Consider the following 19,646-nt stretch of genomic DNA (forward strand, 5'->3'; position numbering starts at 1 on the left):
TAACAAGAGCATTCAACTACATTTTGAGTAGCAGCTTTAGATTTTAATTAGGCTACGCATACATGCATCCTTTTCATATTTCTTTCTCTTCACGTAACCAGAACATAATCCATCTCAACATCTGTGATTAAGGTAACTGATATGATAACTACTAAACCAACTTGTTTCACCTCGTCTTTTTTATTTAGGGTATTTTTCTGGGAGATCCTTTGTTGCCTCTTCGGATGCAGGAAGGCTGGAATCCTAACTGAAAATTGCCAATGATTTGAACAGTGCAGATTCTTTTAACTCTGGTAACATAGGTACAATTTGCTCGGTGGCCAGCTCTGTAGTGCTGTGCTGTACATCGGCTCAGATTAGTTTTCCTTTCAGGTGACATTAAATAAGATGCTATGAAATAATCAGTTTCTCAGAGATTTTCAGTCTTTTCCTCTGTTACAAATCTGGTTTTCAGTGTGTATATATCTGTTTATCCATTAGATTTGCAAATGGTTAGTAAAAATCATATTCAGTCACAAAAGAAAACCAAAAAGCAAAAAAACAATGACAAAAATACCACAAATGAATTCTGCTGGGGACACTGGTGACAGAAAATGATTTAGCCTCTTTTGTTCAGGATGGTCTCAAGCAGCAGATAATTGAAAGTTTGTATGCAATCTTCTTATCAATATTGCCATGACTGATGGGAGACAGGAGATAGCAGGCAGGGGATGGGAACAGCTGCAGCCCCTTCTGTTCCCCCTTGGAAACCAAATGGATGGATGAGGAATTCTCAGCCCAGTCATGCTGGGAAAGCCAAATGCCTGTGCTGTCTGCTGCTGTAATCTGTCAAGGGGAGAAATCTGTGATTCTAACTGACTGACACGAATTCTGAGATGATGAGCTTGGGTCTTTTGTTTTTCTGCCATAAAAGAAGAGATAAGAAGAAGAGAGAGGGAGTGAAAACAGATTTAGGTTTGTTTACAGAGTAAAATTAAAATATATGGATTTGGAATTTATACTTCCCATAGCATAATCTTATGATAGCATTAGAAGGTGTTGCTTCTTTTTCCTCCAGTATTTTCCTTGTTTGGGTTGTCTGGACTGACTGCATCCCAGTGACTAGATACTTCCAGTGGTTAGAACTGCTTCTAAATCGCTTTGTAAATTTTCGTACCATCTGCTGTTTTGTGTGTAGATTAGTTTCTTCTACAGCTAATTTCCAGAACATTTTGATTTGTGATAATGAATATGTAGTGATTCAGGAATTATACTTGAAAATCTGGGAGAAAGCACCAGCATGTAAATACAGGTCTACTTGTGACTCAGTTCAGTGTAACCCCAAGGAAAGGTTTATGATAGTTTTAAAAGAGGACACCATCTAACTGATTTGTTAACTGATTCAACTAAAATGAAGTTCTTTCATTGTTGTTTGCTGTGTTTCAAAAGTAGTACTTTCTGTCATAATCACACAACAAAAGCCACAAGCAATCATTTTTATTTTAATTCTGTTTTTAGGACTGCCATTCATCAGACCTCTTGCGTGACTTGAGAGAAACAAAATCTAGCAATATTATATTGTACCACTTAATGAAATATGAAATGAAATTATGCCACTGGTCCTATTATAACATTTTTAACATGCCTTAAAAAGTAAGAACATGTTTTAAAAGAAACAGTGGATGTATCTAAGAAGTATTACTCAATCTTGAATATAAAGTGTTTTATAAAAGGTTTGTACTGATAGTCAACGTCATCATGGCTGTTATCTTGAATGTCTCCACTATTGATTTTCAAGGATATTTTAATAATATTATCCTTAGAATTAATATAGTTATTTTTTGCCTTGAGGTGATCTCTTCAATTTTTGGCAATTACTACAGTATAATCAGGAAACAAACAAACAGTCTATCTCTGTAGTAGCTCATTAAAGAAATTTTCACTGTGCTATTTTACTGTTTTTTCCCACTTTGATTATATCTACACCCTTGGTAACCTTATTTCTGAATTGTTCTTGGCATTGTAAAAATGTAAATGGCTCATAATGTCGATCACCAGTGCCCACTTCATCAGGTTGTGGATAGGAAGAAGTTTGGCAGTCTTTTCCAGTTACAGGATTAGTATTTGAATCTAATTCTTCAAGCTGACCTTCATTTACAGTATTCTTTTGTTAGTTTTGATTCACTCACGGAGAATATGGTTTCTCTGTTCTTTCAGTCTTTTGGGTTCTAGGAAGGTGGGATTTGTTGGAAAGCTGGCTCAACTGCTGGTTGGTTGAAAGCTGCACTTTGAACCCATTAACATCCATTATACCTACAGATAAGCTTTCTACCCCTATTCCCTGGCTTAGATTACATCTATCAAATTAGGTTATCTACTTTAGCTTTTTCCAGTTTTGAACAAGACAAAGCTTCTTTGGCTGTTCTTGAGGATTAGATATTTAGATTTTGGTACTGGCAAATATTATGGGCATGTATTTTTTTTTCTGAATGATAGTTAACCTTTCAAAGATGAGATAAAAACATAGTATTGAGAATTTCTAGTCTAATGTTTAACTGTTTTTCACCTGAATCAAACATATAACACGAAAGATCAATGTACTTTCGGTTCAAGTTATCTGAGGTCAGTGTATGCTAGAAATGGGGGAATGAAAATGACTTCATTACCAAAGAAACTCACTTAGCTTACACATTTTTAAGAAAGGGCCATTAGTAAAGATATGGATCAAATTTAATATCTTCTAAACTAACTACTGTGAAAATTTTTACAGTCCATAAATTTACTTGGCAGTACTTCAAACACGTCAGGGTGTATTGTTTTTTTTTTTTTTTTTTTTTTTTTTTTTTTCAGTAAGAAAATAAGTGCAGACACATTTTTCCTCCTACAGATCTTCTGCTCAGCAAGATGAGTGTTTGACTGAAACATACTGTCTGTTCTGTATGCATAATATACTCTATTCAGAATCTTCTGGTCAGGATTTTGCCAAAAGCATACTCAAATGTACATTTTAACCACGTGTCTGAGCTTTATCATTTGAACTTGTAATACAGAGTTTTTGTCAGGTTCTGCTGAGATAAGATCATTCAACGCACGTCGTATTTCTGCTTGAAGAGATTTGGTTATTGCACTGGTGGTTGTTAATGGCACAGAATGCAGATACTGTCACCTCTTGGATGATAGCAGCCCTCACACGTGCTGTCTAAAATGCACCCACCCATTCAAATGCAGTTTTTGTTGCCTTTATCTAGAAGTCTTCTATAGCTTTGGTCTTAATTGTATGGGAAGCTGCTTATCCATCCTTATCCTCACCATGAGTCAGTGGGCATGTCCAGAATGACTTTCCCTGGTCCTTCTTGTCTGTTGTGATTACAGGTTTTCCTACAGCCAAGTTGTTTGGCTCCAGAGATTTCCTGGTTGCTCTGACAAAGCTGCTACAGCCTTTTTACTGGGATGTGGTATTTGGAGCAGTTTTTGTGCTCACACATTTACTTGAAAAAGATGGCGAAGTAGGAGAGGATAGTTTATTTGAAGGAACACCTTTCTTTCTTTTCTCTTTAAATTAAACAGGAGTAATATCCCTTCATTTGGTTTGCAAACTGTAGAAGTGACCATGAGAATACACAAGCTAAGCTGGGGTCTGCATTAGCGGTGAAGGGCAAGAGATAACTTGTGTAGAAGTCACTCGGAAAGAGATTTCTGCAATTAGAAAAAATTCTCCTCTTTGTATTGTCAGTTTCTCATGCACTAACCAAGCCATAGTCAACACTGTGGATTACTGTTTGTTGTTGTTTATTTTTAACAAACAGAAAAAGCAAATACATGTGCTCGTAACTTTGGTTACGCTCAGAATCTTTCCATTTCAGAAATGTTTTGTGTCCAAACTAATACCTGCAGAGTCTGGGCTATCAGAAGGTGTTAGGAGGCAGATCTCCTATGATGTCATTCTAGGTATACCTTTTCTAAAAGAAAATTAAAAATGTGTTAGTATATAGGAATTACTTAAAGCAAACCATTGCTAGCAGATGGGTGACCTCAGTCTTCTGTTGCAGCTGTACCCTGAGTGTTACCCTGGAGCAGGCAATCATTCTGGCTCGGAGCCACGGGCTGCCACCTCGCTATATCATGCAAGCTACAGATGTCATGCGCAAGCAGGTAAGGTGCTCTCTTTGGGTAAGAGCTTGCTGTTCCCTAGCAAGATTTGACCAACGTTTTAACCCCCATCTAACTGTTATGTTAATGTCTTTGTGAGTTTTCTTAGTTTGCTGTTTGGTTACATTGTGTTTTTCTTGTTTTTAAAATTATCTTCTTATAATGTTGACTGCTTCTTGGTTTGTTTGTTTGTTTTTAATAGTGGGACAGGCTGTTTTTAAACAGATGCTTGCTTTCTGTGAACATGTAAAAGGTTCATCATTTTTACAGGGTTATGATTTCACTTATTGGTTTTTGTAAAGAAACTGCTGTGGCATCATCGTACTTCAGCATGGTCTAATGAATATGAAAAAAAAATTCTAATCATTATCATCCATAAAAATAATTTAAGGTCATTAACAATAGTTAATAAGTAGTGGCTTATGTGCTGAATGAAGAACGAGAAGCCCAGAAGGGAAGTGGGAAATAGCATTGCGATTCTTAACTTTGCGGGCAAGATTCCTGAGGACATTGTGCTTATTTCACGCTGTGTATTTTGATCTTGTCATAGTAAAATATTAGGATTTCAAGGCTGCTGTGGATAGATAATCACCGCAACATGAACTCTTAATGCAAATGTATGACAAAAAATTGCTATATTAAAAGGGAGTATCGACTGAAAATGGGAAATATAGTCTACCCTGTAATGGCACAACTTCTACAATATCCTGTTATCAGATATGTGGTTTCAAAAAGATGTGGAGACTTGGAAGGACTTCAAAGGAGGAGCGTGAATATCCAGAGGTTGTTAGACAAGCTTTATGAAGTGAAGATTAAAGAGTTCAACCTATTCAGTTGATCAAAGAGAGGCTGAGTGGAGGCTTAATCACTATTGTGCATATGGAACATATATCCCAGCCTGTGGTAACTTCAGCCTCATGACAAAGGCGTAAACAAGAAGCAGGGTGCAAAATTCCAAGATGGACAAATTCAGCTTTGAAGTGAATTAAAAAAAAAAAAAAAGTACTTTAATACTGGAATCATTAATCACAGATAAGATTCATTATTTATTTTAATTTACATCTACCTTATTATTTTCGTAAGTTCCACTTCTTATTCTGTGCAGAAATCACAGTTTAATTACAAAAATGACTAAGTGATTGTACTATACCTCTAGGTCTGTATATGGAGAAGTACATGTATTCTAGATCAAACTTTTGGCCTATTAAAGCATTCATATAAGTATTCTCAAGCCATAGATTTTGATCAGTGATATGTAATATATGCAGACAAAAAAAGGATGCATCTGAATAATTAGCATCATTCCTTTTCATTTCTGATTTTCACCTTATTCAGTGCATAAATTACATTTCTGTAGTGAATAAACATCCTCAAGGTTCTTGAATGACATCGTGAAGAACTGCTTAGAATTACAGCTTTAACTTTATATTAAAAGCCAGCTACTTCTGTAAAAGGATAAACTTGCATTTTGTACATTGATTTGTTTTGCTCTCAAAGTTCGAGACAAAAGGCAGATTTGGGTATTTATTTAACAATAAAAAAGCCTGGGCATTGAGTTCTGCCTATATGCCAGCTTTCATTCTGTCAAACAACATATCTTCATGCACAGTGCCAGGCAGTTTTCAAAAATGCTGATTCATTTCTAGGTCTTCTGACAATTCATTAAATGAAAATGGAAGACAAAACATAAGTAACGTGCTAACGAACCTGAGCAGCTATATTTGTACTGAGACTTCCTCAGAAAGGTGCAGGAAAAAGACTGCTGTGGGCCTACCTCCTCTGTAGTAAAACAGTAGGTGATCAGTAGCTCTTAAAGATACCAGTATCTCAATACCACCCACAGACACTGTAAATCCGAGTATATCAAGCCAGACTTTGTTCACACATTCTTCCTCTTGTGAGAAACCACTATGGCATTTAATAGAGTAGTAATCTTTTGTTCTAATTTTAAATCAGTCCTGGATTCCTGTTGTAGATATATAATACTCCATTAAATTCTGAATGTTCTGGATTAATTCCAGCAACATTCTATAGTGATTTCTAGAAACGTTTTCTGGATTTAATGCTTCAAGCATAAGTAGGATTTAACTGTCAGGAGCATAATGCAGGTCATAAAACTGAAGGGGAATAAAAAAACGTGTTGGGATTTGTTACAGAACACTTAAGTAAGGACAATACATGTATCTTTTCCCTCCCTTGATATTTATGTATGCATTAAAAGCCTTTATTTGAGAAAAACAAACGTCTTTCATACGTACACCATCAGTGTTGGGTTGAATAAGGAGAGATTAACCAGAAGGAATAGTAAGTGAAAGGGCATTTATTCTGACTGTTATTCTGGAGAAACTGGGAATGTTAGCTCCTGGCAGCATCAGCTTTTCACAGAGGCATATTATTTCTTGTAGAAAGTGATGTTCTTTTACAGTTTGGGGCAGCAGTACTGGATAACTGAAGACACTCAGTTGTACGGATGACCTCAGGATATTTTTCTTTTAAATTAGATGAAGTCATTATCAAGACTCAAAAATAGCAAAAAATGTTGGAACAATATTCAAAGTAATTGCTCTTATCAGTTGTAATTAGGTACTCACAAGCACCTGTTCTGCAAGACCTAAAGAAATAGACCAACTTTCATAAGTTGGTATGGACTTGGGCCTGTGGGATGGTTTTTGTTAAGTGGCTCCTGTTTTTCATTTGCTAATCCAGTCTGGATTGATGTTAGAAATATGAATTTTGACAAAACATCACGACTGTCTTTTAAGAACTATTTACTCATAAATGTGTATTCACATAAACACATGTACCATGTACCACAAAATATGACCTAAAGCTTGCTGACAGAAGCGCATTTTTAGAATGCACCAAAAAGGGGAGAAAATGCAGGAGGGCACAGGGCTACAAGAAGAAAGATAACTAAGAAGCTGATGAACAGAAAAGATTAAGAGAGAATTTCTATTGTCTTTTTAGTGATAAATCATTTTCTCATGCCTTTCTGGAAGTATAATAATAGTACCACATTTTGAATATTCTCCTAAGAATGATGCTGATTTAGAGCTCTTTGAGTGGGCCATAAAGAGAATCTATTTTCTTTATGTGACTAGATTTTGCCATCCTTAAATTAATGTGTAGCTTGAAACTAAACCTGTCGTCGTTCCTCATGGCAGTATGAATGCTAGTTCTTATAAAAGAGCCCAGATTGATGGTGAAATTTCTTCAGAGCTAACAGCATCTTTCATGCGTGCACTGGCAGTCCTGGTACACAGAGGGAAGTATTCTGGAACTGCAAAATCAAGCTGTCTATTACACATACATGAGACAAATATGTCAATATTTACATTACTATAGGATTATATTATTATGTTATTATAGAAACAATACTGGAAGAGTATAAATGAGAATATCATTTTTTGAAAATAAAAAAGATATATTGGTGCTCAGTAGATACTAAGAGGTGGTAGCAAGTTGATAGTAATTCTTGTGGGCTTTTCTTCAAAAGAAGGATGAATCTGGTGGTTGTAAGGTCTTATTTGTCCTCCTGCCAAACTATAAATTATACTTTTGTTTAAAACTAGTCTTTTTAAATCAACAGATTTTATGTGAGCAAGATACTAAAATTAATTTGTCTAGTGAGTGATGCAAGTAAAAATAGTCTCTTTTTGTTCTCAGAGGTAGTCACTGCACCGAAGTTCAGGATTTACTTGTAATTAATTTTGATAGTTTTCCTATGTATATGTATATTATGTCTCTCAGTTACATTAACAATATACCTATCTCAACCATTGACAGTCTATCATGGTATTTTTATATAGTGACAAAATTTTACAGATTTTACTGAGAAAACGTGATGAGGATCTGAACTCAACATACCCAACCTTTTAGCCAACACAGATCAGTTATTCTTAGATAATTCAGGACAGACACCTGTCTTATCTGTTCTTAAAATTCCCATAATGGAGATTCCTAAGGAGTCTGTTCCAGAGTTTTCTTATTCTTTTCATTAAAATATTTTACTTAGTGCTTTGTTTGCTTCTTCTTGACAAATGTAAATCAGTATATATAACTACTCAATAATGCAGGGAGGAAAAAATCTAAACCCTAAATTAAATTTAAACTCAAAATAACTTTATGTCTCCTGATTAAGACCTCAGGATAAAAACCATCAGCTCTGTTCTCGGTAGCTATCAGTAAAGCTAAGCAGAAGTTAAATTGGTTTAGGAAAGGATAGCAAACAAAGAAAGCAGAAATTTAGAATCGTGTTGTAATGACTCTTCATTTTGAACTGTATGATCACAGAATCTAATCCTTTGCATAAGGAATACGATAATGGGGAAGGGTCAGAGAGAGACAGAAAAAAAAAAAATGATCAAAGGTAGGGAATAGTTTGTAGATAGGACAGAAAGGCAGATAATGTAGGATTCTTCACCTTCATGAGGGAAAGAGGTTATGACAAAGGTCTAAAAAAGCGTGTGGCATGTATGTGATGGATAGGGGCTGACTGTCCTCTCCTCTAGTAGAGGACTAAATGTGTCACGTGAAACCAGGAGGTTCAAAGCAAGTGAACCTAATAAGCTAGCCTTGTACATAAGATGCGAATTTACTTCCACAAGAATGTTATAGATGCAAAATTATTCATGGAATTCAAGATGAAATGGGAAAGAAAAGCTGAGAATCACTGAAAATGATTAAATACGTGCTTTCTGCTGAACAGACAAAGCTTCAAGTGACTGGTGATTGAAATCTGGGGGAGTTTCTGGGGAAAGGCTTACCTTGCTCTGTAGTCATGTGTTCCTTAAGTTGAGAATTAATGCTATGAATTAACTTATTTCTCACTTCCAAGGAGGAGAGTTGTTCAGGGACATCGACCATATGTATTATTTATAATCAATTGCTATGTTCATCTAGAAAGCCCAGAAATTTTTCCATCTGAGCTGCAATTAATTAAGCAAATTTTTTTTCTTTTTTCTTTTACAGGGTGCAAGAGTGCAAAATACAGCCAAGAACTTGGGAGTGAGGGATCGAACACCACAGTCTGTTCCAAGGTAACTGATTGTTTGTATCCTAGGTCACAATTTGTCTAGTTTGTGCCAAATTCTGTCCTAGTAGCTCAAGAGTTAACAATAAACATTGACTGCACTGTGTACTAAATTGTAAGACTTAATGTGCACAGAGTCAATTACATTCTTAGTTATACCATTTTAATTAAAGTAATTAGTTGCAGAAGTTTAGGCTGTGTGGCATTTTGAAACCTGCTTGAACATTCAACATTCTTGATAAATGAAATATAGTTCTTGTTAGTTATGAAAGCACTGGGGTAAGTCCTTCATCGCTTGTGAAGTTTAGTGGTTTGGGGGAAATATTCAAACTAAATCCATTAGCCTATTTTAATGAAATACTGTACTACAATAGCTCAGAAAAATTGTATTCCCGTTACTCTTAGAGATGGTGTAGTCTCTCTTTGTCTCTTTCTGAAACATCCATTAGCAAGAAAAATGTGAGTGTTCTATATTTATTGAGCACTCTAATGCTGTGATGGATTGCAGGTACCTGAAATGTTTCTTAACAAACATGATATTTTGAAATGAAAACAACAAAACATTTTTAAATTCTCTCTTGGTGGTTTTATTAATTAAGGTCCAATTAAAACTTTTTCTTTCTACCAATTCAAAACTTTTTTTTGTTAATGTTAACTAATCAGAACACAGTGAGTGAACTAAGCAGATATATGGAATACATAACAGTCTCACTGTAGTGTTAAAAGCAAGTAAGGAAAGAATGAATTAATAATATTTGTTAGAGATAACCATGTGTATGAACATACATACTATCCAAAGCCTCAAAGAAAGACTTCTGACAGGTATTTTGGTAGTACTCAGGAACAACTTCTCCCATGCAATTTATTCCCTTTTCTCAGGTTTTCCCGTTTCTTTCAGTAGGGAATCAGACTACTGCACATGATTTGTTTATAACAAATAACTGCACATTGTGCCTCGTCTGTGCAGAATCTGATTATAGAAATGGAGTGCATCTGAAATGTACAAGGTATGAGTGAATCTGCGTAGCAGCTTTTGTTGGAGATATACAGGCATCTTGTTTGCTCTGTGAAGGATAGAGTAGATGGATTCCTTCAACTTCCTCTACCACTTATGGCAATGAGACAGAACTGGCAACTGAGTGGCTCAGTAGTCTTCTAGAAAATATTTATTTGCATTTTAGCTGCTTTCTGAGGAGTTTGAGCCTCACATTTTGGTTTCCTAGAACATTGAACAAACATTGACATAAGTCTAATTCTAATATAAACCCTAAGAATTCAAGATCTACCTATTTGTTTACAGACTTCTTCTAAATAAGTCCAATTTATATTTAACCCTCAAAGAGGATAAATGATCCATGTTGACAAAATGAAAACATGTAATTGGAGCACAAGTTATCTTGGGCTTGGGTGACTAATTAGCTAGGGCTAGAAAAAATACCCCCAAAATATTACAATGGCTTACTCAAACAGAAGCAATACTCTGCTTCCACACAAACTAAAGAAGGCAGACCAAGCCAAACAGTCACAGTGGCATCCCAAACTTTGGCGGTGACCATCAGTATCAGTAAGTACCAAGAACATTGCTAATGTTTGGCTTAGCCAGCGAATAGGTTTAGCAGCAATATCACCACTTTTTGTCCATTTATGCCATTAAAAAATTTCAGAAATAGTTTCATGCATCAAGCATAATGCTGAAAAAGAGCATTTGCAACAGTGAATCTTCCAAAGATAAAGTTCTCTATCAAAATCTCTATCACAGGCATGTAGATTAAATAAGATATAACAAAATTACTGATTCAAGAGCAAACCCATCAGCTGACTTTAACCAGAACATGAGGGCATCTCTTCTCATAGTAGTGATTAACTTAGAGGCAATCTAGGATCAGACCTGCCTAAACAACTGTCTCGTCTTAGCAGAACCTAAGGCATAAAATAATATTTCAAGCTGCTTGAAGTCTTTTGAGCAGTATGAATTCGGCCAGAACAGGACCGATACATCCAACACACTTGCAAGTATGCAGCAACTGTAGTGATGCTACAGGAATATCTCAGCGGCCTTGTGATTTTGTGCATTTGGTATACTATTAGAAAGAAGTTGTGTAGTGTTAGAGGGAAGTCACATATATCAGATAAGTCATCAACATAAGCGATACCCTCAATGTGGTTGTCAGTTCTTTGATACTCCGGCAAAAGGCTGGCCATTAAAGTCGGCTCCATTTAAGGGCTCTTGACAGTGTTTTCAGTTTTCTGCTGTTGCCACTGTTTTGTCATTTCTCAGCTGATCTGTTCGTACCAACTAGGACATTTCCTCTGTATTCACTGACTCACAACAGCCTGTTTCTGATCTATACCATCTTAGGGATTTATGCAGCCTCACTGCCAGTTTGTCTCAGAATTTCTTTACATCACCTGCTCTGAAGATAAATAACCTTAAGAAGCACTGTTTTAACCTGAAGAATACATAGAACTTTTGTGCTGAGCTTTTCTGCATGTTGTTCCATAGAAATAGGATTTTGCTAAGACTTAACCCTAAAGTAATCCTGCTGCAATTACTGACTTAGATGAGATTCTGCCAGGCATTCCACCTGTCTTTTGTTAGCTTTGAGTTTTACTACTGCATTACATCAGTAGAATCAAGTAACTCAAATAAGTCTTGTTTCATCTGTCTCCACATACTTGTCTGTATAAAGATCAGATCATCTCATTCTCTCATTGATATACAAATAGGAGGTATATGTGTTTTGGCTTATATACAGCTTCTATCCAATTTACTGGCATCTGTGGAAATGCTTATGTGACCTTAAATAACCACATTTCTGAGTCTACCACATGAAAGTGTGGAACAGCACAAAGATTTTTTTAAAACACACCAGGGTGAAGATTTGAAAGCAGGTTTACATTTGTGCTTTGGCTTGAAGAACTGGTGCTTCTCGTTCTCACTATCCAGAAGCAATGCTGCCTGCTGATTACTTCCAATTAGACTTCAGTGAAAAATTATTTGGATCACCACAACTATGCGTTGTCAGTGCCACATGGGTCTTAATTTGAATGGAAAGTGAAGTCATGAAACAGCAGCTATCCTGCCCTGCTTTTGCAGGATGCTTTATCTGACAGGATGTGCCCAGATACTGTTGAGGCTTGCAGGCACTTACAGGAGCAGCCATGCAGACAGTGCCTCAAATAACATCAGTGGCAAAGCATCATGTCAAGAAAGCAGCAGCCCATAGATCTGGAATCTGGAGTCACAGAACTGTAGAGGTTGAAAGTGATCTCTAGAAGTCATCTAGCCCAACACCCTGATAAAGGAGGTTCCCTACAGCAGACTGCACAGGTAGGTGTCCAGACAGGTTTTGAGTATCTCCAGAGAAGGAGACTCCACAACCTCTCTGGGCCGCCTGTTCCAGTATTGTCACTGAAAATAAAGTTCTTCCTTGTGTTTGTATGGAACTTCCCATGTTCCAGTTTGTGCCTGTTGCCCCTTGTTCTATTGTTGCTGTTGCTCACCACTGAAGAGTCCGTTCCCATTGACTTGTCTCCTGCACTTAAGATATTTATAAACATGGATGAGATCCCCTCTCAGCCTTGTTTTCTTCAGAATGAAGAGTCCCAGCCACATGTTCAGACTTTTGTTTTCTTTCTTGATTTGTAGTATGATTTTGAAATTCCTGATTAGTTAAAACATGGTCACATAAACGAACGTAATGTTTAAGCAAATTTGTAAAACATTCTTGGAAAACTCAAATACTGTGAACATCGTAAATATCTTTAGTAGCAAAAACAGTGTATTATTCATTATCTTCTTGCATCCTGACCTACCAAGCCAGTTGTTCTTTACTCTGCTTTAGTACTTCAACATCATATACCCTTTGTGTTAAGTACTGATGCACATGCTGTGCCATTGTCTCTTCATTTTGGTTTCTAATAGTTTTTCCCCTTGCCACACCACACTTGGTCTCGTCTCTTTGTTATTCCTTTCCCCAAGGAAAATGTGTAATCTGCACATGAGATCATGTCTATTGCTGTTTCTATTTGCTTTTGTTTTAGTGGAGATACTGTATGCTGATTATGCTTACAGAAAAAAAAATCTCCCTTAATGAGCCTGAGGTCAGAATGACTGCCATTTATTTTCAATATTCCTAACATAAGTTCAACTTTTCCAACACTCGTTAACACTTGCTAATACGTGTTAGCAAGTGCTTGTAAGTCCATACAAAAGGCATTAATGGAAATCCACAATCCTTTTAAAATGTAGAAGTGGTGAAGAATTTGTGCTTACATATTGTGGATCTGATCTGTTTGGGTTCTTGGATGTCAAGACCAAGTGGCTTCAGTTTTATAGGGAACTGTTACAGTGTCAGCTTCTATGCCAGCACACCAAAACTGAGGCAATTGGATTCACCAATCAACTTTTCCAAAAGTATTTAGAGATTCAGAACAACAGCTGGTAACTGGATTAGTTAAACTTGCTTCATCCTGAAAGAGGTCTTTGGTGCAGAAGTATGAAAATTTGACTAAACAGAGATGTCTTTATTAAATTGCTTAGAGATGTGTGGGTTTTAATAACAATATGGATGGTCAGTTTAAGCATCATGCTCATGAATAAGGTTTTACTGGATTTATATCAATGTTATTAAACTGAATTCAGTACCTGTTGCTTTGGAGTACAAGACTTATATTTAGCTTGCATCTAAATTTACCTATTTTAATAATGACTAAACACTCAGAGTAACAATTGCTTTGTTGTTGTTTTTGTTGTTGTTGCCAGATTATACAAGCTGTGCCAGCCACCACCACCAGTTGGAGAAGAATGAGGAAAACAATCAAATAATGGCTTTTAGGACACTGGAACTGTATGACAAAAGCTAACTGCACTATAGCAGTACATGCCTGGGCCTTTGATTAATAAATAAAAAACAAACAATCTTTACTCAGGATAAAGAAAAGAAATATCATATTCTCTATTGGCATTGAAAAATGACTTTCTAAAAGCATTTCTGGAACTTGTGCCCTCCAGCCGTATGCCAGTAGAACGGGAGTCTTCCTTAGGAATTTTACACTGGAATCAGATTCATTTTGATGTGTTTTGTTCAGCCACACAGTAGGCATAGCCAGCAGATTGAAAACAAATGTCTTGTTCAGAGAGAATGGCTTCACTTGTGCACTCCTGAGGATGTGTTCTTGTGGAAGGAATAAAAGCCTAAATAAACTAGGCCTGGTAATGAGCATACACCTCATATTTGGCCCTTTGCACTGATAATCCCTTTTTATTTTTCCTGTCAGCATCATAACCTCTGAAAATAGTGACATCAGTGTTTCAAGGATATAATGTAAATGAAATTGAAAGATTAAAAACTCACCTCAGAAGTTATGCCTACTGGCTGCAGACTGACTACTTCTATAAACGTCCCCATGTAATCACAGTAAACTCAGCCACTGCTGTACCCTTTTAGAAGGAATACCTATGTGGCATACGAAGTTGATGTTTACCCCTATTTTCACTGCCATTATAATTAGACTGAATCTCAGACTCTGTGTAGTGGATGTTTTACAGTATTTTGCCTCAGAATTTCAGAGTTTTTCAGAGCTGTGTATATTCTTGTACAGCATTAGACTAGTGAATCAGTAGTGAGGTATCGACAGTGAGATGCTATTGTTATGTTAAACTGGAAATACGTGTTTTAAGTGGAAGCATGATTTGGTGTTTCGTGCACCATTTCCCTTATTTTGTCAGTATTGTTTTATATAGCATTTGAATTCTTGTTGATTGTTCGTAATTGTGACGGATTTATTTTGAAAATTTTGCTGAGTACTTAGAGGGCCCAAGGAAAATAGATTTGGATTTAGCCGTTCTTTTACCCTAAGTATTTTCAGAGAAAATGGCCCTAAGTGAAGTTTTTGATTGTAAATATATTAAAGCAAAAAAGTATCTTCTGCAATAGTTCTCCTTTTAGCAGTAGCTACACATTCTATTAGAGCTGGACCTACACTGATATAGTGCTTGAATAAAATTTACTTTTTGTACAGCAGCTGACTACAGTTATGCTGTAGTAAATCACTTCTAGACCAAATTTTTCTAATTATTTATGAAATCTTCAAAAATACATGAATCCATAATGAAGTGAGAATTCAAAAGATGTACTCTTGCAAAGAGTGTTCTTTACGTAGGATTTCTGGGGGACTTGTTACTTTTCTCCAAAGGAGGAATTAGGGCTCCTACCCTTTTCTTAATGTTTTTACACAGACTTTAACTTTGCTAAGAAAATAAATATTTTTATATATCCACAGGTAAATATGTCTGCACATATATTTTAGTTTCTATATGTGTATAAGTAGTCATATCCATTACCGGTCCATCTTTCAATGTAGGATTTTTTCCTAAACTTGCAATAACAAACTTCAGTGCCAATTTGTCCTTTGTGTTTTGAAGTCTTCACTCCTTAGTACTGGTTGGAAGCAGTGGGACTTTAATTTTCCTGATTAAAAAGAAAGTATTACTTTCAGTAACTTACTTTTTTTTGTCTAAAGCAACTTAATGCTTGTACATGAGTCATGATCTATAGAATTGCTATTCCAGTCAGAATCTCATACTTTTGGATGTGTTTTATTCAGTGAGGCAGTGTTGGCTGGAGTAAACCCTGCTCCAGGCAAAAGTGCCCCAAATGCTTCAGTTTCTGCTTGTTCAGACACCAGAAGCACACAGAAGCCATCAAGTGCTCCTGCCTGGGATGGTGCCACGGAGCGTGCGATGGCGGCATGCTGCGAATGGGGCTGTCAGCCCATGCTCAGATCTTGCAATGAGATCTGCTCACATGCATATTTTATGTTTTTTATTATATTTTTTTGCTATAAGACAAGCTCTTAGCTGAATAGAGCTACTGGTTCTTGTAATAGGACAAATTACACAACCTAAAAGACAGTATCTGCTGCACATTGTAATTGGTTGCATCCTTTTTTTTTTTTTTTTTTTTTTTTTTAATCTCATTGACACTGATAGGAATGCAAATATGCCCAGACAGTCTCTTGTACAATATGGTAATTATCTGCTTTGTTTTGCACTTGAAAGCAGAGGGTAACAGACATTGGCAAATGGTGAGGGACAAACAGTTATGAGCCAGTCCCTGGACCAAATTCTGCAGCTATTGTTTCAGGAGTGTGCATCTGAAATCTTGGCCTCTCCTGTATCTAATTTTGGTTCCTTATTCCATGATTTTTTATCCAGAGGGAGTTTTCAAAAACTTATTTGGCACTGTGAACTTCATTGGTGACCTATACTGCAAATAATGTGCCTGTTTAGTAGAGATGCTGGCTGACTTAAGCCCTGGTTTCTTGGGTGGTGAGGTAACATGCAGGCAGGGGACTTCCAGAGGAGATGAGGCACGTATCCCATTGACTGTCTATCGAATGTCAGTGCTTAATTTCTCAAAATTTCTTCCAAAAGTCGATATTTTGCATTGTTTCTATTATTTTGGTCCTCTGATCTCAGAACACACAGCTGGCACATCTGACTTCTAATAATGTTGATGGACATACAGGGAGCTCATTCTTTAATTATAAATGTATACGTTCATGACTAAAGCTATTTCTCTTGTTCGGAAAGCACAGAATGTGTTTTTAATCCTTAAGCAATGTGCAGAATAAAAAAAATCAGTTCTCCACATAGAATGTTTATCCTTCATAAATTTTTAGACATCCAGATGACAAGAAGAGATGACCAAGAATGATGATTTACAAGAACTGTAACACCCAGAGCTTGTGAAATCTTTACTTCTACTGCAGCAGATTATGCAGCCTATTTTTATGATAATGTGTTGTACTGACTTAGGGGAAGCATTCTGTGTGGAGTTTTTACTTGTTCATCCAAGACAAGTGTAATTCTTCTGGGAATAAATTCAAGGATCTGCAGAGATAGTTACCAAATACTGCTGTAATTCATTGGTTGTCTCTAAGAGATTTAACAGCTGGGAAAGGATTGATAAGGGCCAAGTAACAGTTATTTTCCTTGGTTCATGCTTGGAGAAAATCTCCAAGCTCCGATAGACCTGAAGATCTTTGGCTTTTTCTAAGCACCACTGCTAAATAATAGGATGCTAAATAATCTTGATTCTGAGAAATGAGTATTGATTCAGTCTTGTTTCCCAAGTTACTTACTTCATAATGCTTGTTGTCCTTGCAGTTTGTAAAAGTAAATGAATACAAAAAATGACAATATTTTTTTTTGTTAGGAGTCCATTTTAAAATAAATTCTCCTGCTTTCAGCTGAAGCAACCATCTAACAGAGTGACCACTGAGAAAGCTGCTGCCTTCAGTGTCTCTTTAGACAGCTTTCATGGGTTTAAGCAGATGCATTGAGTTTTGAGGTTGTTTCATTGTTTGTTTTCAAGGCAGTCGGTAGTATCAGAACTGCCTTCCTGGTCCTTTGGAGGAAAAACAATTAAGTTTATGAGGATTTATAGTAATCATATTTCATTTATTAGAATACTCTAATGGAAATAAAGCAATTTCTATTGATCTGCTTTTAGGAAGAGAGATTCATAAGCAAACTGATTTTTTTTTTTTTAATTAATTGATTGTCAGATGTAGCATGAACGTATTTAAGACAGTTGCTTGAATGTGAGTATATGCATCATGACTAAGCATGATGCTCAAGAAAGGAAAGTATCTTCCATTTATTTTCATTTAAATTGTGAAATTGGTAACTTTAGTGTATATACATATTGCTCCATGCTTCTTACTTTACTTCATGGTTATGTCAGCCAGCATTGTACGCATACTTTGCACTGTTCTTGTTTAATGTTATGAAAACGGGAGAGTTTCCCAAGCTAATGCATTGCTTTGTGTATTTTATCTCTGTAACTGTTGATAAATGCAGGTAATTCCTAATTGTACTCTAGCAGTACACTGGCATTATTAAGTTAGATGCACACTACCTGTCTCAGGATACATGGATTTTTCATCATTAGGTTTGAGTTATAAGAAATACTGAACTCATATTTTTGTATGCTGACAATTGGTTTTGTTGTTTATATATATATATACTGTATATATCATTAAGTTTTCCTGAAGAAAATGCATTATTAGGAATATTTCCTTTTTTTTTTTTTTTTTTTCCCTGAAAGAATTGGATTTGCTTTCTTACGTTTGTGTAAATGAATATGCAGTGTGCAAAGTCACACAGATGTTAACACTGGTGGGAAATTCAGATTGCCTGGGGGGCCATCAAGTGCTTGTTTCTTCTCCAGAAACCTCAGCTCTGTGCTAGAGTGGAACTGCTTTAGAAGTAACTTCTGGTTCAGTTTAAATGTGTTATGCAGTAGCTGGGACATTTTTTGCAACGTGCTTAGCTTGGAATTTTCATGGAAATATCTACAACATTCTTTATCATGTGTCTGTCCTATTTGTACAATGAGTCAGATTTTAAAAACTGAGCAGCCTTAACACCCTGTAAATAGTGTATGTATTCAGTTATAGTTGTGTTACACTTAAACAAAAAAAATACCAATTAAGTTTTGCATTGAGCATTGCACAGTTTTTCAAATAAATACTTTGTGACATCTCAGTAAGCACAAGAGAGTATTACTGCTTTGATATATGTAAGTACATCCATACACAGAATCTCTCAGTGAGCGGTAGCAGCTCTTGTGGGTAGTTCAGTTTATCGGAAGTAACTTTCAGAATTTAGTCTTAAATATCCTTGAAACATGGATTTAAATTACTCTCTTCCATTTTTATAAAGTGCCTATGTAGCAGACTTTGAGTCAACTTCTGTATTGATTATGGGTTAAACTAATACTGTGTACTTTTAGATCTATGGTTTATTTTTTTAGTCTACCTATTAAGGACTGGAATGGTAACAATGTATTACAAAATGTCAGATGGAAATAAAACCATTCATACTATGGCCACTGCTAATCTCTTTATTTTTAAGCAAGTGTTACTGGGGTTGGTGGTCTTTGACACCTTTGGTGTGACTGCTCTCAGAATTCTGTTGCAGGAGAACAGAAATCCAGCTGCTAGAAATGAGAATTCAGAATCAGTCTAGGTTCACTGCTGACCACAGAAGTATATCTTTATAACTAAACAAAGAGAAGCCTTCATGAGCATAGTTCCTGGATTTTGGCACTGTATTTTCTGAAGGCTAGAAGGGAGACAGGCATGAAAAATGCTTTTCTGTGCCAGTGGTTGTATTACTGCCCCAATAAAATCCAGTGCAGCCGGATTCTAGGACATGTGTGGTGTGGTTTAACTTCTACAAGTGCTTTCTCAGATACTGATTGATCTTTTTCCCCATTCATTTCTGTATACATGTTATTAAATGTTTTTTAAAACCTGTGTTATGGGAAGCTTTGTCTGAAGTCCCATATGCTGTTTTTGTCTGGACTTTCTGGACTTTCTCACACCTGATTCCTTGTTTTGCTTTGATGGGCCTGGGCTGTTGGCAGAGCCCGTCATCACTCCAGCCCTGCAATCAGGCTGTAGTCAGCCCCAG

General features: G+C 36.2%; 1 protein-coding gene across 1 annotated transcript in view; it reads left to right on the forward strand.

Annotated features, from left to right (window-relative positions):
• Positions 1-19,058, forward strand: part of PREX2 (phosphatidylinositol-3,4,5-trisphosphate dependent Rac exchange factor 2) — a 177,327-nt gene extending 158,269 nt beyond the window's left edge. Inside the window, exons 38-40 of the mRNA XM_085221224.1 lie at positions 4,029-4,131; positions 9,100-9,167; positions 13,926-19,058. Of these exons, the coding sequence (XP_085077350.1) occupies positions 4,029-4,131; positions 9,100-9,167; positions 13,926-13,971 (217 nt within the window). The 3' untranslated portion in view covers positions 13,972-19,058. The remainder of the gene's footprint in view (positions 1-4,028; positions 4,132-9,099; positions 9,168-13,925) is intronic.
• Positions 19,059-19,646: the final 588 nt, after the last annotated feature.

This window comes from Meleagris gallopavo, chromosome 3 (assembly GCF_905368555.1).
Source record: "Meleagris gallopavo chromosome 3, MGAL_WU_HG_1.1, whole genome shotgun sequence".
NCBI classification, from domain to species: Eukaryota; Metazoa; Chordata; class Aves; order Galliformes; family Phasianidae; genus Meleagris; species Meleagris gallopavo.